The sequence below is a fragment of the Sphaeramia orbicularis genome, chromosome 14, assembly GCF_902148855.1.
Source record: "Sphaeramia orbicularis chromosome 14, fSphaOr1.1, whole genome shotgun sequence".
In the NCBI taxonomy this organism is placed as follows: Eukaryota; Metazoa; Chordata; class Actinopteri; order Kurtiformes; family Apogonidae; genus Sphaeramia; species Sphaeramia orbicularis.
Window position 1 is genome coordinate 45,259,346 of NC_043970.1, and position 24,561 is coordinate 45,283,906.

The following is a 24,561-nucleotide window of genomic DNA, read 5'->3' on the forward strand; positions in this document are numbered from 1 at the left end:
TTACCACAGAGCCAATTAGTGCCCTTGTTATTTCATGTGTAGACTGGTAACCTGTCACCCTGCTGACACAGTACTGTAGCAATAAGCATCAAATATGCCATGTGCCTGTTGGGTTACAGGAAAAGGCTAGGGGACCAATTACCGGAGGCCGGTTTGTACGCCTGTTCACACTTTCAGTTACAGGATGCAGGCAGACAACATGAAGCATGGCAACTGTTTTGCCTCATATGAGGAATTTACCCGGGTTTATGATTAATAAAGATCAGCCACTGGGACAACGTTCAGAATGCAGAATTCGCATCATCTGATTGGCTCTGTGGCAATAGACAAACCGATATTTCGTGTCATAGTACTGTGGCCAGTACTTGCTTACCATTTGCTCATAAACATGCAAAATTTGGGCCCATTTTCTTCTTCCACAGTCCTTGAAACATTACAGATTTTGTACTCCTTATACAGAAAACATCTACAAAATAATCTGCAGATTAATACATAATGAAATAAGCAGCAGATGCAGCTTTAATTATGAATGACCTGAAGGTCTTTCACTGAATTTTTTATAATGAACAGAACAATAAGCAAAAAAAATACAGTTTATTTTAATAGGGTCTTATTACTCATTATTCTCTTGTACAAAAGCCTGTGACGGTGCTATTTTATTGGTCAGGTCTCGTTAACCCATACAGACCAGTGGTGCCTTTGTGGCAATTACAAAAATGGATTTTCTCTCTATTTCACCTTTCTTATGTGTTTTATCACCATTATTGTCATATTATCTCCTGATTTTTGCAGTTTTAAGGAGAAAAGCATGTGTTTTCCCATATTTAATTCACTGATCATGTAGATGTTCATAAAGCTTAGAATAAATTTGTAGGTTATTGTGTCAGAAACAGAGAAAACTGAAGAAAAAGTGACTTTATCAGCAAATCTATCATTAACTCAACACAAACCCAGTGTGTCCATTCACTGTCATTGATCCAACTCAGTGGGTTTTATTGGTGAATCAATGTTGTAGAAGATGACTGTGTTTCCCACGGTAACTACAGAGCCTCTGAACGTCCAATATGGGTCATATCTGATGACCATGAAAAGATGAAGAGAACTGTATTTTACAGTAATTATTTGCATGTATTGATAGGATTAGTGGATCAAAGGTATTTAACAGTTATCTGTTTGAGTCTTTATGGGTTAAAAGCAGATTTCAATCTCATACTCAAGAAAATCCTTCTGTAGAACCAGAAGGGGGCGCCAGAGTGTAAAATATGATCTGAATCTAAACCTGAACAAATCATCTAAGAATTTTCTGTTCTTTATTAAGTTGAACACAGCTCAGACTTTCTGCATTATAGTCATCTTTTAACACTTAAACTTTGCAAATCCAGCTGTCTTAGAATAATTCAGAAGTGTAAATCCCTTTTCTATCCACAACAGAATACATTTAATGCATCCTAAACCACGGGGTGTCAAACTCATTTTAGTTTCAGGGCCACATTCACCCCAATATGATCTCAAGTGGGCCGGACCAGTAAAATAATACGTGTGAAAAAAGTAAAATTACATTATGATAATGCTTATATCTACATCGTTTCCTTAAAAACCTGAATAATGTGAACAACTTGAAATGTCTTAAGAAAAACAAGTGCAGTTTTAACAATATTCTGCCTCAGTTTATCAGTTTATCATTTACACATGTGCATTAAAACTTACATTACTATTACAAATGCACATAATATTGATAAAATTGCATTTACTTTTCTCCAGACATTTCCCGTTGTTCATATTTCTTCAGGTATTCACATTTTCCTAAAAGAATAGTTTGTTAATGTAAACATTTTCATGTAATTTTACTTTTTTTTTTTACACTAAAACAGAGATAAAATCTGCAGTTGTCATTATTTATAGGTTATATGATAGTATTTTTCTGGTCTGACCCACTCAAGATCTAATTGATTATGTGTATGTAGCAAGATTTTTACACTATTGATTGTTTAATATCTTCAGTGTAATTTTTGCATTTCACAAATTCATCCTACAGGCCAGATTGGACCCTAGGGTGGGCTGGATTTGGCATCAGGGCCACATGTTTGACACCTGTGTCCTAAACCTTTCTGACGCTCTGTGAAGGCCTTTTTTATGGGATTCTTTTGCTGCTTTTACAGCGTCACCCTCAGGTAATTAAAGTCCTGGCTTCTGCCTCCTGTTTCTAGTGGCATCGCAAGTTTAATTTTGTTGCAGCTTACAACAACAAAAAAGGCCATAAATGATTAATTTTCAGCTTGTACAGTTCAAGCTCTTTTGTCTCCGGAAATGAATGAACAAAACAGCAGAGCAGAAGATGGATGACGTGTACGAAACCAACATGTTTATCAGTATCGAGTGCTAGTCGACGACTTCTACTGTCTTCACTGTGTTTTTATTTATTTATTTTTTCCTACATGTTCAGTTCTTCGGTGGAGACAGAAAGACCAAAGCTGCCGTCGGCATCGTAACCAAACCAATACGTCCTCAACCGTAAGTGATTTATCGGTTTTGTTCTCCAGATTCTGTGCTTTTTCACTCTTCTTTGCACTATGGGATTCTAAATGTGGTTTAGATGTGAACACTGATCATGTCTGAACACGTGTTTGTTCCATTTGGTGTTTACAGTCGTAGAATTCAGCTCATTATTCTACACTACATGGACAAAGTATTGGGACATGTTGAATTCAGGGGTTTCTTTTCTAACAGGTCTGGGATACAAAGCAATACGACAAGTGTCATAATATAGTTTTATATTGTGATCAATAGCATTGCCTCAGAGATGGTTTTCATGTCATTTCTTTCAACATTGGATTTTTTTTTTTAAATCCAGGACTATGATTTTAAATGTTCTACCTCTAAATTTCTAAAAAAAAATTCGTGCTTTGACTCTAAATAATAATTTCATCCTCAATGAACCATCTACTTTCTTCACTCACATCTTGCTTAAGAAGGAAAATCTCCCATTAAACTTAATTTAAAATATTCATGTTTATAAACTATATGGCCAAAAATATTGGGACACATCATGGCTGCAGCTCATAAGATGTCCTATTCGTGCTGATTTGACATATAAACTAGAGTAGACTGATATATCAGCCAGCCAGTATATCTTTTTTTTTTTTTTTTTTTAATATTGGAGTTAATGTTTTTTTGAAAGCTGATATTTGATAAGTAGTAAAAATGTTATAACGCGGCTATGGCTCAGTTGGTAGAGCAAGTTCGCTCAGTTTGGTCCAGTGACCAAAGGGTTGGTGGTTCGAATCCTGGCTCCAACTGTCCACGTGTCGAAGTGTCCTTGGGCAAGACACTGAACCCTAAATTGCTCCCAGTAGGGCCAGGCAGCGCCTTGAATGGCAGCAGTCGCCCGCTGGTGTATGAGTGTGTGTGTGTGTGTGTGTGTGAATGGGTGAATGTGAGGAATTGTAAAGTGCTTTGGGCACCATGAAGGTGTGGAAAATGCGCTATACAAGTTCAGTCCATTTACCATATTTGCTCAGTTTATAGATCCACCACTGCTGCAGCAATGGACTCTGTGCACAGCCCACTACTTCTGGAACCTCAGATGGGTTCTTTATTTCCTGTCTTTCATTATTGGACACACTGATTAATCCAGGTGTGTCTGCTACTTCTTGTTGTGACTACTGATTAATTACGCACACCAGGATTAATCAGTGTAGGGCTGTGCAATTAATCGAAATTCAATTGCGATTCGATTATAGACGCAACGATTACAAAAATTATGTAATAGAGAAAAAACGATTATTAATTTTGAGTTGTTTTTAATTCACACGCACGCAAGCTACCATGAGCTGCTCTGCCCCGCCCCCCCTCTAAGCTACTGCTGCCAGCTAGCCGGCAGGTCCACCCCAAGAGGAAAGTTGTACCTAGCGGTTTGGAAAAACGGCAGGAGAATCACAGCAGAAGTGCTTGGTAAAACAAAAAAGGGCAAGTCAAATTCAATTGTATGGAATCACTTTGGGTTTGATGAAGAAGACGAAGAGCAAAAACACATCACGTGCAAAAGTGTTTCGTAGTTGTGTCCGCACCAACCGCTAACACAACAAACCTTTTTAACCATCTAAAGTTTAACCACTGCCACCGTTATCATAATCTTATGAAAAACTCAAAAGCATAAAACACTTCTGTCCGCAATGCAATCTTCAGTTTCTCTTTATGCTGCAACTCCCGTATTAAACCTAACCTAACCCGTATAACCCTAACATGCGTATTCTAGATGGCTGATGTATACAGAAGGCCTGAACTGAAACCTCACGGCACGCCACTGAATTTACTATGTTTCATACTACATTGAACATACTTGGATTTATAATTTGCACTTTATGTGAGCTTTTTTTTTTTTTTAATTGCTACAGTTCTATGGCAAGTCTATAGCAGTTTAATTACAGTGCACTATTTATTTACAAAAGGAAACATACTTGAATTTACAGTACACTTATTTGCATTCAAAGATTTTTTTGTTTTGTACAAAAGTGAACATACTTTGTTTTAGTGGTTAAAAGCTTTATTTATGTTTAAAGAGTATATTTACATTGTTTTGCAAGAAAAAACAAACAACTTTAAGGTAACAAATAATCGTTTTTAATAATCGTGATTTCAATTATGCTAAAATAATCGGGATTATTTTTTATTTCTATAATCGAGCAGCCCTAAATCAGTGTGTCCAATAATGAAAAACAGGAAATAAAGGACCACGGTTTATCATTATACCGGTAATCGTTACATCCGTCATATAATCCTTTTGTTGTTTGGTTTTAATACTAATTTTGAAATAAATAAACAAACAAACAAACAAAAGCTCAGTGTGAAGTCAAAGGTTTTTATATCAAACAAACACAAATTGGGGAAGGGGGGTTGACTTTGGGGGAGGTGGGTTCTGCTGTGCACATGCCATTTATGATGAGAGTCTGTATGTAACTCAAAAGTAAAACAGGAGTCATGTAATGCATTACAATTCTGAGACAGTAATATTGTAAGGATTTACTTTTAAGTAACAGTAACAAGTAATCTGTAACGGACTACAGTTTGGAAGTAACTTACACAACACTGTTTATTTCTGAAGAGGCAGCTTCTACCAAAGAGGGAAAGTTCAGCTAAGGATATGAAGGTGTTCTGTAAGCAGCCTGTTGTTTTTAGATATGAGAGGGAGTCACGCTTTGTCTTTTCAAAGTTTTTTAGTATGCAGTAGGCGTGAGTGATGTGTAATCATACCCTGAGTGACTGCCTCTCCTGCAGAGCTTTTTTACATAACAACAGAGTAAATGGATAAAAAACTGAGGGTGTGACAAGTGTAACCGTTCATGACTAACTCCGACATGAGCCGACGGGTTAACGGTAAAAGTTCTTTGACTTTATTCTGGCATTTTCCAGCCCAGTCAGAGCCGCCATGAGTCACCTCGTCCTGACGTCCGTTTCCCACCACTTCTAAAGAAATCATTTTACATTCTGGAGTCGGACAGTCTATGAAATTAGAGACTAATTAGACCCCTTGGATTGAAAGCAGGGTTTCACTTTTGAAGCGCATGATTTTTATGCACAGGCGCTTTCAGCTGTCAGCGTCGACTCTGAATAACTCTAATTGCTTCCGTGGACCAGCTGTAGCTTTAAAGCCTCCAAAACAACACGAGACGGTAGAAAACAGCTGGATGCGGAGTGGGCTTGATAGCAAAATACGCCAATTGATTTTAAAATGTACAAATGTCAGGTTTATTTATGCCCTCGTCTTCGCACCGAATGAAATGCAGGGGGAAAAAACAACTATTAGCCTATAAAGACCCAGAGCTGCTTTTATGTCAGTTCCCAAATTGATTTTTTCTCTCTATTTAACATTTCTTAAGTGATTTATCACCATTATTATAATATTATCCTCTGTATTTTGCATTTTTCATTGTAAATCATGTATTTTCCTATATTTCATTTAGATGGTCATGAAACTCACAGTACATTCGAAAGTTATTATATCGAAACAGGGAAAAATGAAGAAAAAAATGAATTTTTATAGCAAATTTATCAGTAACTGAACATAAAACAAGTGTCTCCATCCACTGTCATTAGTCGCTTTTCCATCGACCTTCAAATTGCGCAAATATAAATTGCGCATAAAAATTTACTGAATGGAAAAATTACATTTTCGCCAAAGGTCTCATTTTTTTGATTAAAGTTTTTGTGCTGGCAAGAGGTGGTTTTTTTGGGCGTAGCGCAAATGGTAAATCACACAAAACTGCAATGGAAAGACCTTTAATCGCAACTAGAGTCAGGTGAATTAAAAAACCGGATGTTGACGTACGATACAAGAAGCGAAGAAACATGTCGCAGTATGTGTGGACACGCCAGGAAATCCAATCATTTTTTAATTTAGTACGAGATAGAGGGGTAATATATATTAATAATGAATATATCTGTAAATCAACACCATATTTATGTTCGTCGCCATGTTTATGGAATGACTTCTCGTGTCATCTTGTGATAATAAATAAACAAATCGTTGCATTTTTTATTTAATGGAAAGACTGACATTACGCACTTCCGTTTTTTCGACATTTAATAAATATCAGTGAAGTTTTGCACAGATGTCCAATGGAAAAGTGACTGTTTATAATAAATAGTTTATTGTATCAAAACTGAAGCAATACTTCACAACTGAACTTAAAATCAGCATCTGCGCCCACTGACATTGATCCAACTCCATGGGTTTTACTAGGGAATTAATGTTGTACAAGATGACGACGTTTTCACTAGGATGTCATGATACCAAAAATTCAGTAGTTGATACCGATACCGTTAAAATCACACAATTCTCAAGACCAAAGTTGATACCACAGTAAAAAAAAAAAAAAAAAAAAAATCATAAGAACCCATAAACTTAAAGATGAAATTTTTTAAGTATTTGCATATAAATGAATATTGCTGTTGCCTCTAAACACTTTCATCTGTTGCACTGTCAGTTAGTTTATTGCTTTGAATGCACAGACCTGATTGGCTGAGTGGTATCACATGGGATGGTTCTACATGCATGTAATTGGTCTCTTTGTTTCCTCATCTACTGTGAGAAGCACTAGTTAAAATAGAAGCGCTCCACTGCCGGCTGTTGGTCTGGGTCTGTATGCGACGACTCCTGGGACTGTGGTCCACCTGTTAGTGACGGCTGGTGTAGTTTCTTATGCCGCGTTTCCATTACGTGGAACCAGCTCAACTCGGTATTCCTGGAGATCATTTCCATTACAGGATACTACTGACTTTACAGTACCTGGACATCATAGCAATGCGGTACGTTATTTCCGTGTCGTCTGCTCAGAGAGTTGCTGAAAACTTACTCGTTGCGTGTTGTCATGTTGTCTCATCTGAATTTTTACGTCGGCCACCAAAGACTGAATCTCCTCGACCGACCATGGTGTAGTTTTGGACTGTCATCATGTGGATTAATGTACCGCTATATTTACTGTGAACTTCCACATTTGTTTTTTTGTAAATGGCATGTCACAGAGAAAACTGTCTGACAATCAGCAGTCTGCAGTGTTATACGTCACTGTTTAGTATCGCTTGGAACCTCGGTGGAGGGGATACCAAAAAACTAGTACCAGGTACCAGATTCCAGGTCCTTCTTCGTAATGGAAACGCAAAAAGGCTGAGCCAAGTTGAGTCGAGCTGGTACCATGCAGTGGAAACACGGCATTGTTGTCAACATATCGTATCGGCGGTGGTCTGAATGGGCCAGCCTGTAAGAACTGTGTTGGACCATTGGACTGGTACCAATGTGGAACCCTGATGGTATCACATGTCAGATGTTTAATGCTGAATAACCGAACTCACCTTGAATTCTTTTAACACATCTAGGTGTTTGTCTCCAAGGTGCTTTGCTAGGTTCGTGGTACCCCCCCCCCCCGTTTGAATTGAATTGGTGTATGAAATAATGAATGAAATAATGTGTGAAAAAAAACAAAAAAAACCAAATACTTCCACACTTATGATTTTTGGTCCTTCTTTGTCTATTAGAGGAGGCTTTAGCTGCAGCTGTGTCCGTTCTTTCATGAGTTCCTGTACCTGTTACATGTGTACTGTCAGTGTGTATTGCCCTCAACAATTCCAGAGGAGTAGTTGCCTACTGATGGTACTGATTCTTATGTAGGCATTGGTTTTTCCATCTCTGGGAAAAAAAAAAAGAGTACCAATGTGTTGTTTTTTTTTTTTTTCATCATAGTATCGAATGGTATCATGAGTAGGGGTGTGTATTGGCAAGGATCTGGCGATACGATACAAATCATAATACTAGGATCACAATATGATATATCATGATACTGTGAAAAAGGCAATTTTTTGTTTGTTTCTTTTTAAAAAAAAAAGATTACTTCCTGGAAGAATTGAATTACACCAGAAATCTGTACTCAGCACATTTTTATTTGATCACAACAGGATCTGATGCTATATCACAAAATGTTCCTGTGTTAAACTTAAATTGTGTTTTACAGACATTACAGTTTAAGATCCTGATCAAATGTTCATATTCTATTAGTTCAGAACTAACATCATAACTTTATTTTTGTGCAATCCCAACAAAGGAACTAACATCTGCCACTCAAACAGTAAAAAGTGCTTTTAAGACGCTTCAAATAACTATTATTTTATAAAACAGTGTTAAATAATAATAAATAAGATATTAACAATAAAGAAAACCAGAAAACAAAAATGAACCTCCACCATATCCGCATTTGAATAACTACCTAAAAATATCCATACAGTACTTTTTAATGTTGATACAGTATTGTGAAATGAAATATCGCAATATATTGCAGAACCGATATTTTCCAACACCCCTAATCATGAATATCAGTTCGCATGACATCCCTAGTTTCCATGGTAACTACTGAGCCTCTGAACAATCCAAATGGGTCATATCTGATGACTATGAAAAGATGAAAAACTGTATTTTACACCAATTTTTTACATGTATTGATAGGATTAGAGGATCAACAGGTATTAAACAGTTTAGATCAGGAGATGGTTTTGGTCGTTGGTGAATGTTTGGGTCTTTATGGGTTAAATAAAATAATCCAGCTAAAATGAAAGGCAGAAGGATGGAAAACGGAGGGTTGTGGTTTTCAGTCCTGGTTTGTGTTTCTATGGTTGTTGCAGAGCTGGAGGAGGAGGCCAGTCGACCAGAGAAGGACACCAAGACGTTATCGTCCGACCTGATCGAGTACGCACAGTACATGATCCGAGAACACAAAGATAACTTCAAGGTGAGAGCATTTCCACAGTAACGGAGCCCATTTTTCATTCATCTTTGCACGTACAGAGACTAAACACAGGAGGCTTGATAGAAGCGACACTGTCTCTGGCCCGAATTTATCTATTTTCTGGCTTTTACCCTAAAAACGTTGAACCATTGAGGGGAGGAAAAATACTTGTTTGTTTAAGTAAGTAAAGTAAAGTAAGTAAAGTAAATTTTATTTATAGAGCACTTTTCACAGACAGAGTCACAAAGTGCTTTATTTATGTGTTTATTATTGGTAATACATTTTGGTTCATTTGGATTATTTATGTGAAAGGGACAGAACCAAACCAATACAGTTTTTAGTTCTATTTTATTTTAACTTTAACCTGTCTACAATGTCAGAACAACCTTTTTTTTTTTTTTTTTTTTTTTTCACTTGAACTGTAATTCTTTTGAGCTATTATTTTTTACTAATTATCTACTGATACCAATAGTGTGTTAAATGTCTGGTTGTCTCACAGTTTGTACTCAAGAAGACTCAAATTTTAGAGTGTGTTATATAATATGTGTTAGAATGGATGCTCAGCATTTTGTAAACAATAAAACAATGAAACTGAGTGAATTAGAGACGCAAACTGATGAAATTCAGGTCAGTTAAAAAGACCAAGTGCATTAAAATCTGCGTTTATCTGAGAAAAGGCTGCATCAAACAGTTATTGTCACTGGTGATTAATTAGTTAATTATTTTTTGGTTATAACTGGATGGATGGATATAAACAAAACAGACTTCATGTATAAAAACATTATATATGAATAAGTAGAGTTTAAAATGGGAATATGCAAAAAATATGGAAATGTGCCGATAATAAATGCAAGAAAATTAAACCCATTCTTAACCCTATAATGCCAAACATATCATATTTGATAAATGAGTTTTGAAGTCCTCTACATGATCAGTGTGCTGATTTTTTTTTTCTGAAAAACATGATGTACACAATTAGATACATGTAATACACAGATAATCCAGCAGGGGGAGGGATTCGTTCACCAGAGGCCTTTCCAGTGACACTACAAGACTGTCATTAATGAGGAAGGAGGAAGAACTTTGACAATTTAGAAAAGGAATAACAATTTGTTAGACATGTTTGTATTATATTAGGTTTTTGTTTGTTCAAAATAACATTTGAGCATTGAGACCCAATGTATCAAATATGATACAAAACTGAAAATCATACATGGAAATTGATATTTGAAAAAAATTTTTAGGGAGTTGTTCAGAAGGACCAATAAAGGCTCCAGTTTCAAAGAACTGGAATTTTCTGTCAATGATTTAATGGTTCAGGCTTTTACAGGGTTAAGTGTTTGCTCCACACCTCAAAGACATTCAGTTTACAGTCACAACAAGGAATGAAATCACAAAATATTTGCATTTAAGACGCTGGAATCCCTTATATATAGTTCTAGCGCGTTGGCCTGCCAGGGAACCATGGGTCATGTTATTACCGATATCTAGGGACCAAAGTTAGTCAATGTGTCGGTCTGTTTTTAACTTAATTTCCCATCATGCAGCGTGGTACTGCGCATCCCGTCAACTGTCATGGACTGAAGTTAGTAAATGCGTCATTCCTGTTTGGTTTAGTTTATTTATACTGTATTCTTAAAGTAAATTTTACAGTCTACAGAACAAACAAATGAACAAAAAACAGACGACAGCAGTCAGAGCATCTAGGTTCAACCTTTAGACAAATAAAATGCATGTTGTTCCTGTTTTTAACTTCATTTCCCATCATGCAGCGTGGTACTGGGCTTCCCGTCAACAGTCATGGCCATAGCAACGTGATTGTAAGACTATTGTTTTCCAAAATTAGTAATATCTCCCAAAATATCGGTCCTATCAACTTACCGAGATATTTAATGTGGAGATGAGACTTTTCCTCAACTGTAGGAACCAAATTGGTCAGTTAAAAACATCTCAATTTGTCAGAACTATGCAGACATATACACACACAGATGCTCTGAGACCTTCCAGTATTACGAAATAGATTATGAAATATCACATTATAAAGAATACTTTCCTATTATTGCTTGTCATCCATACAAGAAAATCATAGTTTTAAATGTCATATACACAGTAAACAATCCTACTACCCTTCAGTACCTAGAGGAATTATGCTATTAACTGCCTGAATACTTTAAAAAAATCTAACAAAAAAAAAAAAAACCCTAACTAATGAAATCTGCCAAATATTCAAAATAGGGATGTAACGATAGAAAAATTTCATATCACAGTTACTGTGACCAACATTATCACAGTTATCATTATTATCGCGGTATTGTTCAAATTGTGCTCAAAATGTACAAAAAGTACTGATACACACACTGAAATAATGTAACCAAGTTGTATTTAAAAAAAATAAAATAAGTGGCCCAATGTACCATCTGTTGGCAGAAACATTCAAGTATTAACCCTTAGTGGTCTGAGCCTATTTTGGCCGTTTTTCAGTACTCTTGATGTTACGTTTATATACTATATAAACAAATGTTTACTGTACCCATGTTTGGTATCTTTTTTCTCAGCACAACTTCATCTATTTCATCTGCCTATTATCTTTTAACTTTAACTTACTATATTAACACAAAAGGACAAAAAACACAAAAAAATATATAAAATCCGATTTGAAAAGTTTATGTACTTTATTGCATAAATAACACAAAGATGCTTCACAAACCTTTTTGTAATTTGTATTGTATTTTGTAATAAAAAAGACACAGGAGTTGAGTAGTAATTATTTATTGTTACAAAACATTACAATGATTTTGCTGTCTTCTAACAATAAAATTGTGCACATGTTTTCATGCTCATTGGGTCGGCGTTTAATCAGTTTTTATCCGATTTTCTTCAAATTTGGAGGATTGCAAGATCTAGTTATAAGATGGCCAAAGAAACATTTGGGGAATGGTTTTGGGGGTATCTTTTTGCAATACTGATTAATAACTGATGCAGATATACTTGTACACCTTGATTGTGATCAGGCCGTTAACAAACCTTTCCAAAGACTTTAAAAGTGAATATTGGTTCCAAATATTAGGTATAGATAAAATTATATAATATATATTATAAATTAAAACTATACTCAAATATTTGACATAAAAGCAGATCTTTACATAGGGTTTTTTCCCCTAAAAGTGCGGTAATCAAACACAGTTATCATGATAATTAGAATTTAAACGGTAATACTGTCTGCAATTTTACTGCAGTTTATTGTTATACCGGTAATCGTTACATCCCCAATTCAAACCTTGGCTCATTTTCTGACTTTATGCTGTGTCTGGTTTTGTCACATGTCAACAGTGCTGCTGTTTGTGCCACTTGAAGCATCATTCACACAGTATAATGATGTGCTTATGAGGATCTGACCGCATCCACTGTGTGTTTTCATTGTGCTCGGCCTTCAAAGCATTGAAGTGAATCCAACAAATGGCCTTCTTTCATCGGACGGAGAGTCTGTATCACCAGTTCACGACACTCTGTTTGATCAACAAGGCTTGAAAACACTTAATGTGAGCTGGGTAAAAATCATTTTCTGAGGTTACTTTCAAGGACACTCAAAATGCTGAGATATGCGCTCTGACACCGGAGTTACTATTCTCCCGCGGAGCAAACGGCTGAATACTTTTATCTGGCGTTGCCCATTGATAACGCGTCCTCTGTTTTGCTTCAATTAAGCTGCTTCGTTCAAGGACAAATCGTTTTCCAGCGGCGCCGTATTCTGTTCTTAACTCCTGATTGAAAGGAGGTGGCGGCGCGCATTAGACGCCGCCGAGAGCTCGCTGTGTTTTTGTTTTTCTGTTGCTTTGTGAAGCGAGCGGCAGAAGTTTTAAATTGCTCGAGCTTTTTTATCAAAAAGGAGCCTCATTGAAATGGATTGTTTTCAGTCGCTGCTTTAAACAGAACTGAGTCATCGCTGGACGACTGCCAATTCACAGACGCTCAATAGGAGACGATTCTGTGTGTGTCCTGTGCAACACAAATATCTGCAACCGAAAACTCTCCGAGCTCAACTCCTCTGAATAGCTGAGTCAGTCACCTGCATATAATGGCCTCCGTTAATTATAGAACCACCCTCTGAAAGTATTTCTATACTGTTTTTTCGTGATCAAAACAACACGACAGTTGCTTTCAGCGTGAGTCCATCAGCATGTATGACTCTGTGGTTAGAAAAGAGCACATACATAACAAGGTTTATGATTCATATGGAGCCGCATCCAACCTGAAAGTTCTGCTAATTTAAGTCAGCAGCTGAAATTCAGTGATCGTCTTTTCTGAAAAATGTCGTTCGATGTGGTTGATGTTATTTATTTAATTTATAAATGTCAGAATTTTTTTTTTTTTTTTTTTTTTGCTAACTTTGCAGCCCTGGTGAGAAATGACTCAGAACAGTGGGATTCAAGGTGTTAGAAAAAAAAAAGAAAAAAAAAAAAGAAAATCCAGTTTTTCCAACAGTAGTCGATCCAAGTCCAGGAGTTGGTGGAGGGGGGTCTGTATTTTCCAGGCGTGGTGCCACTTGTCCTCAGTTATTTCAGGGTTCCCGCAGGGTCTTAAAAAGTCTTAAAGTCTTGAATTTACAAATTTGCATTAATGGCTTAAAAAAGTCTGTAAAAGGTATTAAATTTGATAGGGTAGGTTTTAAGTTATGTTGCCATAAATGTGTTTAATGTGGGTAGCTGAGTCAGTCACCTGCATATAATGGCCTCCGTTAATTATAGAACCACCCTCTGAAAAGTATTTCTATACTGTTTTTTCATGATCAAAACAACACGACAGTTGCTTTCAGCGTGAGTCCATCAGCGTGTATGACTCTGTGGTTAGAAAAGAGCACATACATAACAAGGTGTATGATTCATCTGGAGCCGCATCCAACCTGAAAGTTCTGCTAATTTAAGTCAGCAGCTGAAATTCAGTGATTGTCTTTTCTGAAAAATGTTGTTCGATGTGGTTGATGTTATTTATTTAATTTATAAATGTCAGAATTTTTTTTTTTTTTTTTTTTTGCTAACTTTGCAGCCCCTGGTGAGAAATGACTCAGAACAGTGGGATTCAAGGTGTTAGAAAAAAAAAAGAAAAAAAAAAAGAAAATCCAGTTTTTCCAACAGTAGTCGATCCAAGTCCAGGAGTTGGTGGAGGGGGTCTGTATTTTCCAGGCGTGGTGCCACTTGTCCTCAGTTATTTCAGGGTTCCCGCAGGGTCTTAAAAAGTCTTAAAAATCTTGAATTTACAAATTTGCATTAATGGCTTAAAAAAGTCTTTAAAAGGTATTAAATTTGATAGGGTATGTTTAAAGTTATGTTGCCATAAATGTGTTTAAATGCGTCTGTTAAATGTCCAAGCTGCAAAGAAAGTAACAGTCTAATCCACCCGTTCCAACCCGACAATTTATATTGAAAAAATTAGGAACCAGTTATCGGTAACTTTGCAACCTCTGGTGAGAAATGACTCGTAACGGTGGGAATCAAGTGTTGGAGTAAATAAATGCATCTTCGTTAATTCTAGGAGTCACAAATTTTTGCTAGTATGGCCGTGAAATAGTCACTAAATTCTGTTCTAAGTCGTAAAAAGGTCTTAAAAAGTCCTTTTTTTTAAAGTTTAGTTTATTTCGAATATGCAACAGCAGAAAGTAATCTTACTTAGTCCTTAGAAATAAACAGGTAGTAAGAAGTCATAACTGGGACGACTGCCAATTCATAGACGCTCAATAGGAGACGATTCTGTGTGTGTCCTGTGCAACACAAATAACTGCAACCGAAAACTCTCCGAGCTCGACTCCTCTGAATAGCTGAGTCAGTCACCTGCATATAATGGCCTCCGTTAATTATAGAACCGCCCTCTGAAAGTATTTCTATACTGTTTTTTCGTGATCAAAACAACACGACAGTTGCTTTCAGCATGAGTCCATCAGCGTGTATGACTCTGTGGTTAGAAAAGAGCACATACATAACAAGGTTTATGGTTCATATGGAGCCGCATCCAACCCGAAAGTTCTGCTAATTTAACCGAAAAAATAGTCAGCAGCTGAAATTCAGTGATCGTCTTTTTAAAAAAAATGCCGTTCAATGTAGTTGATTTTATTTGATTTATAAATGTCAGAAATGTTTGTTTTTTTTTCTCAGTTTAACCCATAAAGACCCAATCATACATCGGCAACCAAAAGCATCTACTGATCTAAATGTTAAATACCTGTTGATCCACTAATCCTATCAATACATGTAAATAATTGGTGTAAAATGCAGTTGATGGTCATCAGATATGACCCATTTGGATGTTCAGAGGCTTCATGGTGAATGTGGAAACAGATGGTTAAAGTAAAAACATCACAAATGGACAACAAAAGTAAATATCAAATTAAAAAGTTTTTATTTCAATTATCAATATCATATACATTGTTATTACAGTATTTACAACATACAAATATTAACATTATATTCAAATGTATTTTGCGTAAATATATGCATTTATTAATTTTAAACAGTGTGTTTAGAATATGACATAAGTAATATAATAGTCAAATATCAGTGTGTTTGGGTTAAATTTAGTTTATTTATGAGAGTTTATAAAATGAATCCAGAATGACGGCACAAAACTGTCATTTTCCAAACAGTCACACTCAGAAAACTACTCACTTTTTTTTTTTGACAATTTTTTCTCATTTCAAAATACATTTTTCTGAAATATAAGTAATTACCTACCCAGAAATATAAGTTTGGTGTATATTATTGTAATTTAATTTTTTTTGACCAGTTGTTAACCTTCCCTTGACTTCGTCCAATTTAGAGATTTGACCATCACAGTTTCTCCCTTGTCAAAGTTGCACAGGTCCCTACTCTTTGCTAGTTTCTGTTTTTTTTTTATATATATATATTTTATTTTGCAGTTTTCAGTTATGTAAAACACACCCATAAAAACAGAACAAACAAAAAATAAAACCACAAAGGCTCAGATGTGTGTAACAACTAATTAATTAACGAGCCAGTCCTTGTTCAAAGAAAGAAAGAGGGGCAGAGGACCGTCACTGGTGTACAGATATACTCCTTAGTCCAATTAAACTTCCTCCAGGTATGTGAGAAATGGAGTCCAAGCGCTCGAGAAAGTGTTTACAGAACAGGTCCTCAAAGATCTGAGCTTTTCCATCTGTATTAATGACAGTATGTCATTGACCCATGCTTGAAAAGATGGAGGATTTGGAGACTTCCATTCTTTTAATATCAGTCTCTTAGCGATTGTCATTCCAAGTTCCAGTGGACGCTGTAGTGCTGCAGGTATATTCCTGACAGTCTGAGAACAACCAAAAATAACAAGTCCTGGCTCAGGCTGAAGAGGCCTTTTATAGGCCCCGGAGAGCCACTCAAATATTTTAGACCAGAAACCTGTCAATGAGGAACAGAACCAAAAGGAATGAGACAAAAGGTACCTCCAGTACTTTACACTTGTCACACCTTGGGGAGACTGGGGATAAATCTTGTTCAGTCTGACTTTGGAGTAGTGCAGATGGTGGACAGTCTTAAATTGGATCAGCTGATGCCTGCTGTTTACTTCTGCTTGTTTCTAACCTGTCACTTTCTAGGTCTACATGTTCACTTGCTGCCTAATACATCCGACCACTGACAGGTCCCACTGGAATGAGGTGATCAGAATTAACCCTTTGATGCACAAATTATAAGAACATTAGTCAAGATATTTTTCCTGAGTGTTTTTATTCCTCTTTAGGCATGAAAAAAACAATGTGATTGATTTTTTTTTTTTTTTTAAATGAACCTATTTTTTATGTAGTTACAAAAATGTCTACTCAGCTGGACACCATGTGTTTAATTTTTGAAACAAAGAAACATACATTTAAAACGCAATAACAGAAAATGATATGAAAACTATGAAATAAAAACATTTAACCCTCCAGTATCCAGGTGCGCCTTTTAGGCACACTTTGCACTTCGTGTTAAGAAACTTCATATTATTTTTCACAATTTAAATAAGGTTAGAATTTAAAAGTTGTTCATTTTTGCATGATCTTTAAAATTCTGGCCACCAACTAAAATTTGCACATTGTAAACAAAAGAAAATTACAAGACTAGCATCTGTCTCCCAAGTGTGCCTAAAACGCACTGTTTCTTCCATTTGATATGTATGATTAGGGCTGAGCTTGATTTACAAAAATAAAATCAAATTAGAGCAGAAAAATACATCATTATATAATATTTAATAGTTTGATTTATAGGTGTGCATTTTACGCACACTTGATGACAGATGCTAGTATTTTTGATCATTTGACCTAGCACCAAAAATGATAATGCAAATTAACCGATGTTGGAGTTAATCATTGACATATGCCAGGCTGGAAAAATCAAATAATATGTGATTCATTTTTAATGTAGTATATTGAAAAAAAAAAATATTTTTTTTTGAGTTTTTGCATCCAAAAAAATGGTTTGTTTACATTACAAACACGGCATTGAAAGGGTTAAAAAATGAGACAAATATTGAGTATTTGGTATTTTTATTCATGGCTCAAATTGATAAAATGGAAAAAAAGCATAAAAGAATTAAAAACAAACTGTATAAAAAATTTTTTTTGACATTATTCCACAAGTGTGCCAAAAAAAGCACACTTGGTGCTTAGTAAGGGCCTTGCTGGATGGGATACCACAGGGTTAATTCAGCTAATCTGATGTTTTCTCACATTTTGTCACACTGTAATACTAATTATTACGAACTTTGTGGAGATAAAATGCAAAAAAAAAAGCTGTTAATTACAGTCTAATAACAACTAGCAATGCATTTACACTCAAACATGTTACTGCGGATCAGGTTTATATTGAACAGCAAAGTTACAGTAATTGTATGAAGTGCAGTGTTTGTGATGGTGCATAAGCGTCCACTGTGTTGGCTGGTATGGAAGTAAAACAATAAAACCCATTAATGTACAAGAGAACAGCTGTAGTATAGCTGTCCACTGTAGTGGCCGCTATACATGAAAGGGTTAATATCACTTCCCTTGTCAGTGGTCATTATGTTATGACTGATTGGTGTATGTACTGAACCTTGAAAGTTACTGTATTGTTGTAAAATTACCGCAACTAATTGTAGCTGTACATGTAATGGCCGTCAAAACAAGTCTAATGTAAACTGTGGTGGGTGTGTAATCAGTCTGCGTAAACAGGGCCTCTCACTAATGGCTCTTCAAGTCCCAAAGTTCTGCTAATGGTACATTTTATCACCGCTGATAAGACGATGACGAGTCCGGAGGTGCGTTAGCTGTACGTCTAGCTTTGTCTTTACGTCTGTAATCCATTAACTTCCCAACATACGTCTCTCTGCAGTCACACATTTGCTACACGTGAAGGAAATGAGGCTTAACTGACGCTGTAGGGATTTAACCCATAAAGACCCAGTGCTACTTTGTGAGAGTTCATATATAATTTTTTCTCTCTATTTAATCCTTTCATATGTGATATAGCACTCTTCATCATATTATCCTCACATTTTGCATTTATTTCAGTGAAAATCAGGTACTTTATTCATTACGCTGAGATTACATTTCAGGGTTATTATACCAAAAACAGAGAAAACTTGACAAAAAGTGACTTTGTCGGTCAAATCCATCATTAACTGAACATACACTGGGTTAATAAATGGGTTAATTGCTTTAAAATTTTGAATCAGATTAATCATGCTGATGGATTAATCCGCGTTGATGTGTTAATTTTGACAGCCCTATTCTAATGTTATCCTCTGTATTTTGCATTTATTTCAGTGAAAATCAGGTATTTTAATCATTACACTGAGATTAAATTTGAGGGTTATCATTTCAAAAACAGAAAACTTGAGAAAAAGCGACTATCGGTCAAATTTATCATTAACTGAACATAAACTGGGTTAATAAACAGGTTAATTGCGCTAAAATTTTGAATCCAATTAATAATAATAATGATGATGGATTAATCCGCCTTAGTGTGTAAATTTTGACAGTCTTATTCTAATGTTATCGTCTGTATTTAGCTTTTTTTTTGTGCAGAAATCTGGTTCTTTCCTTTATCTTATTCACTGATCATTTAGATGTTCACAAAATCTCAGATTAAATTTGAGGGTTATCATACCAAAAACAGAGAAAACTTGAGAAAAGTGAATTTATCAGTCAAATCTATCATTAACTGAAAATAAACTGGGTTAATAAATGGGTTAATTGCATTAAAATTTTGAATTTAATCATGATGATGGATTAATCCGCGTTAATGTGTTGATTTTGACAGCCCTATTCTAATATCCTCTGTGTTTCGCTTTTTTTTTCAGCAAAAATCAGATTCTTTCCTTTATCTAATTTACTGATCATTTAGATGTTCATAAAATCTCAGATTAAAGTTGAAGGTTATTATATCGGAAACAGAGAAAACTTTAGAAAAAATGACTTCATCAGTAAAATCTCTCATTAACTGAACATAAACCCAGTGTGTCCATCCACTGTCATTGATCCAACTCCATGGGTTTTACTGGTGAATCAGTGTTGTAGAAGATGACGGTGTTTCCATGGTAACTACGGAGCCTCTGAACGTCCAAATGGGTCATATCTGATGACCATGAAAAGATGAATAACTGTATTTTACACCAGTTATTTACATGTATTGATAGGAGTAGTGGTTTTAAAGTTCTTAAACGTTTTAGATCAGTAGATGCTTTTGGACGCTGGCGTATATTTGGGTCTTTATGGTCTTTTTTTTAAAAATTACTGTGTATTGTGTCTTATTGTTTTTTGCATATTTATAGTACTTGACTAACCTGTTGCTATCTTATAATTTAATCACGTTTTTAGATGGAAAGCACTTTGGTCTTCTTCATGTTGGTGTAAAGTTCTATATTAATAAACTTTAATTGGTTGATTCATTGATTTATGGGTTAATAGAAGACAAAATTAAAACCACCAGTTCGTTTCCCACGTATATTATGTTTCTAAAATGTCAGAATGGCTCCTGGAACTGCATCAGAAGCTGGGAGAATTCACTCCAAACTTTATTTCCGAGCATTTTTCCTAAGTGATGGTCAGCAATTCAGGTCGGATTTGTCTCATTCACGAAGTCAAATGCGAACACTGAATCATATTTCCTGCTGTTTTTCTTCCTGTTGTTTTGGAGCCGCAGGGAGCACGTCATCTGTTGGAGACTACGTTGAGTCTTATCGATAAACAATCCGTCAGGAAGCCAACATTTGTTTTAAAGTGGCATTTTTCCTCCTGCCAGCGAGACGTTTACAACAGAGGCATCCTTCTTACCCGGTCCATCTGAGATCTGTAGATCAGTAGAAGTGGGGCTGATGCTAAAACTACGGATTTCTGACGCAACGGCTGCTGTCTCCTTTGGAAAGGCTTGATGGATGTTACAACACTGGAAGACGTGAGGGTGGTCAGCTCTTATTTCTCCACATTCCCTCCAGCGTCTCAGTCCAGCGCCAGTTTGTTCAGACTTCTGCTTGGGAGCGATTAAAAGAAAAAAGAAAAAGAAAATCCAGTTTTTCCAACAGTAGTCGGTCCAAGTCCAGGAGTTGGTGGAGGGGGTCTGTATTTTCCAGGCGTGGTTCCCCTTGTCCTTAGTTATTCCAGGGTTCCCACTAGGGATGCAAATTATCGATTAATCCATTAATCATTAGTTGGTTGACCTTATCGATCGATTAACGATTAATTGATAAGTGGCGATTTTCCTGAGAACCTGAATTTCTTTTTCAATGCGGTCTATAAGAATAAAAGCTAAATATTTTTTATATACTTCATGAAAAAAGCATGTCATATTCCTTAACCCTTTCATGCACAGTGGTCACTCCAGTGGACAGTTCTTCTCCAGCTGTTCTCTTGTATATTCATGGGTTTTGTTGTTTTAGTTCCGTATCAGCCAACACAGCGGACACTTGTGCACCATCCCATAATAATACACTGACATTCAGACCATTACTGTTACTGTACTGTTCTAGATAAACCTGATCTGCACTAACATGTTTGAGTGGAAATCAGTTATCTGTTAGAAAAAAAAGTGGGTTTTTTTTGTTTTTTTTGCATATTATCTCCATGAAAAGAGTAATAACTAGCATTAGAATATGTTAAAATGTGAGAAAACATCCAATTCTATTTTATTTCATTGTTTTCATATCACTTTCTGATATTGGGTTTTAAACACGTTTCTTTACTTCAAAAATTAAATGCATGGACATTTTTGTAACTCCATGAACAAAAAAAAAAAAAAAAAAAAACCTTGATCACATTGTTTTATTCATGCCTATGGAGGAATAAAAACACTCAAGAAAAAAATCTTAACTAAGGTTCTCATAATTAATGCATGAAAGGGTTAATGACTGATTTATTGAACCACTGGATATAGTCAGTGTTTCCTGTGGAATTCATCTGTTGGTGCGGCGGTGTGTAAGGGGCGGGGGGGGGGGGGGGGGGGGGGGGGGGGGGGGGGTACTCGGACAAACTGGCAGCCTTCAGACAGGTGGACAAGGGCAATTAACCGACAATTAATTATTTAATCGAGCAAATTCTTATCGACAATTAATCGTTAGTCGATTAATTGTTTACATCCCTAGTCCCCACAGGGTCCTTAAAAGTCTTGAATTTTCAAATTTGCATTTAATGGCTTAAAAACATCTTTAAACTGTATTAAATTTGACAGGGTAGGTCTGAAATTATGTTGTCATAAATGTGTTTAACCCTTTAGCCCAGGGGTGTCAAACTCGCGGCCCGTGTGCCAAAAGCAGCCCGCCAAAGGTTCCAGTCTGACCCAGGGGATGAATTTGGGAAATGCAAAAAGAACACTGAAGATATGAATGATCAAGTGAAATAATATTATTAGTGAGGTCCTGATCTGGATTTTTTTGCTTCTGATCTGATCTAATTTTTTTTTTTGGATTAGTTTTGCTGATACCGATCTGAAACCGAGCCGATACCGACTTTTGACAGTAAAATTTAGATTTAAATTTGGAGTCATTATTTATAGGTTATTATACTTTTTTTTTTTTTTTACTTGAGATCATAATTGGGCTGAATACGGAACCTGAAGTAAAACAACTATGACACCTTTGACTCGTTACAACTTTAGTAGAATTTTTGCACTTTCCAAATTCGTACTATGGGACAAATTAGAGTTTGGCCCACAGGTCGTATGTTTGACACTGCTGTAGCGCGTCTATGGACAGGTCCGTCCAGGTATTATATGGGGGTGGGTTCCGTGCTGTATGTTAGTGATGTGCACATTAGCAGGTTACTCACAGGTGGGGTTGGGGCGGGTCAAAAGAATGTCAGTTTATTTGCAGGGTGGGGCGGGTCAAATAATTCCACAAAAGCCCCGCGGGTCTGACTCACACATCACTACCGGACCTTAAAGTTAAAGTGGAACCTATAGACGTTTTACTAATTCCTCAAAGCCCTCCCGCTGCACAATTTTGCACAATAATTTTCCATTTCCCTACCTTCAGAAACTTTAATTTGAGTTAGCAGGACGTGCCTCCAAAATCTCCACCCTAGAACCGGGTCTGGATTGGCCCGATCTCGTGACTAAATCAGATCCGGTTTTCAAAAAAATGCCAGATCAGCAGCCGATAGACATCCTTAGGGGCCGTTTACACGGCGTCGGATTCAGTCGACTCTGGGAAGATTTCATCGCGGATTAGCCTTCTGTTAACATGGAAACGGTGCCTAGAGTGCCTGAATCCGGAAACTTTTGATACCAGGGTCCAGGGTGGAACGTTATCGATACGCTCCGCATTCCAGCTCCGTGTTAACGCGAGTCGGAGCGTTCCGGGGTAAAATATGACGTCACCGCATGCGCGCGCAGCCAAGAACCGCCAGTTAACCCACTCCAGGCCAGTTGGTGGCGGTAATGCGCCTCCAAGCTGGTTTGCCAGCCTCTATGACACAATAAAGCTGCAGAAAAAGAAGGAACAACCACAACAACAATGGCCGGTTTCAGAACAACATACGTGCTGCTAACTGTGCTCAGCACATCTGTCCAGACACTGAAGTCCTGCGTCTTTGTACGACCACTCGCCATTGTTGTTTGTAAATAGTGTTGATCGCCTCTTCTTCTTCTTCTCCTCATTTAAAGGCTGTCTAAACCGGAAATAGTTTGTGCGCAGGCGCGTGTTTTACCGCCACTGTTTCACTACAGCTCTACATCGCCAGCTACTGGTCTGGCATGGCCACTACAGCGTATTCAGCCGTCCTCGCGGACTCATGTTAACGCAGATCATTATCATAGCGGCTTCGTCTTAACGCGGAATGATTTTATAACGCAAAGGAGAAATCTTTGCGGAGTGTTGCCGTGTAAACGTACCCTTAGTTTTGTTCCTAAAACACAGTAAAGCAAAACCACTGAAGAAAAGGAACACAAGCACACACTCACAACAGCTTTAAGGAATCTGAAACCGACGACAATTCACAACAGCACCTTTACCTGGAATCATGTCTCAGAGGTTAAAGGGTTAAATGTGTCTGTTAATTAATAAATAAATACATTTTTCTAAATTCTAGGACTCAAGAATTTTTGCCATTATAGCCAATTCTGTTCTACGTAGTCTTAAAAAGGTCTCGAAATTTTCTTAAATTTAACGTGTAGAAACATGTAGGAACCCTTATTTTCAATGTCTAGCACTTTTTCCCCATTGGTGTTTTACAACCATGGGTTATTTTCACAGTTAAATGATGAATTATTTGGTCTATACAGTGTCAGAAAATGGTAAACCACAAGTTGATGCACTTAAATGTCCTCCCTGAGCTCAAAGCATCATGAAATATGTGAATAAAAAGCGGTGCCTCTCCTGGATTAGACCCTTTAATGTTTTCAGAAAATTATTCCCACGGCTGCATATACTGTACTTTTAAAAATTCTGCACACTCAGCCCATTTCTCTGACGCTTATCAAAGCAACTGATCTCATATTTTGAACTGTTTTGCATATGACCTTAATAAACTCATTGTTTGTGTCCTGTTTTGCATTGTTGGCACAAAGTCAGCATCGATACTGGCTGTTGAAACAGGCTCTTTGCAGTCAGAAACATGTCACCACCACATCCTGGTCCAGACTTATTTTAACATGTTTTTAATGATCTGGTCTCAGATGGTCAGGGTCTTTTCACAACTGCTATTAGAATGTCTGCATTGATCAAATCTACGTTTTCAGGGTTTGTACGGATGCTTGAAGTCCCTGAAAATGCTTGAATTTCAATTAGAGGTAGATCAATATATTGGCTGACATAATGATTGTTTTTCCATTATCGCCCATCA

General features: G+C 36.6%; 1 protein-coding gene across 1 annotated transcript in view; it reads left to right on the forward strand.

The window, feature by feature from the left end:
• The window catches only part of nop16 (NOP16 nucleolar protein homolog (yeast)), a 39,535-nt gene that overhangs the window by 2,679 nt on the left and 12,295 nt on the right, over nucleotides 1-24,561 (forward strand). The window contains 3 exon segments of the mRNA XM_030155030.1: nucleotides 2,444-2,497; nucleotides 2,499-2,511; nucleotides 9,169-9,275. Of these exon segments, the coding sequence (XP_030010890.1) occupies nucleotides 2,444-2,497; nucleotides 2,499-2,511; nucleotides 9,169-9,275 (174 nt within the window).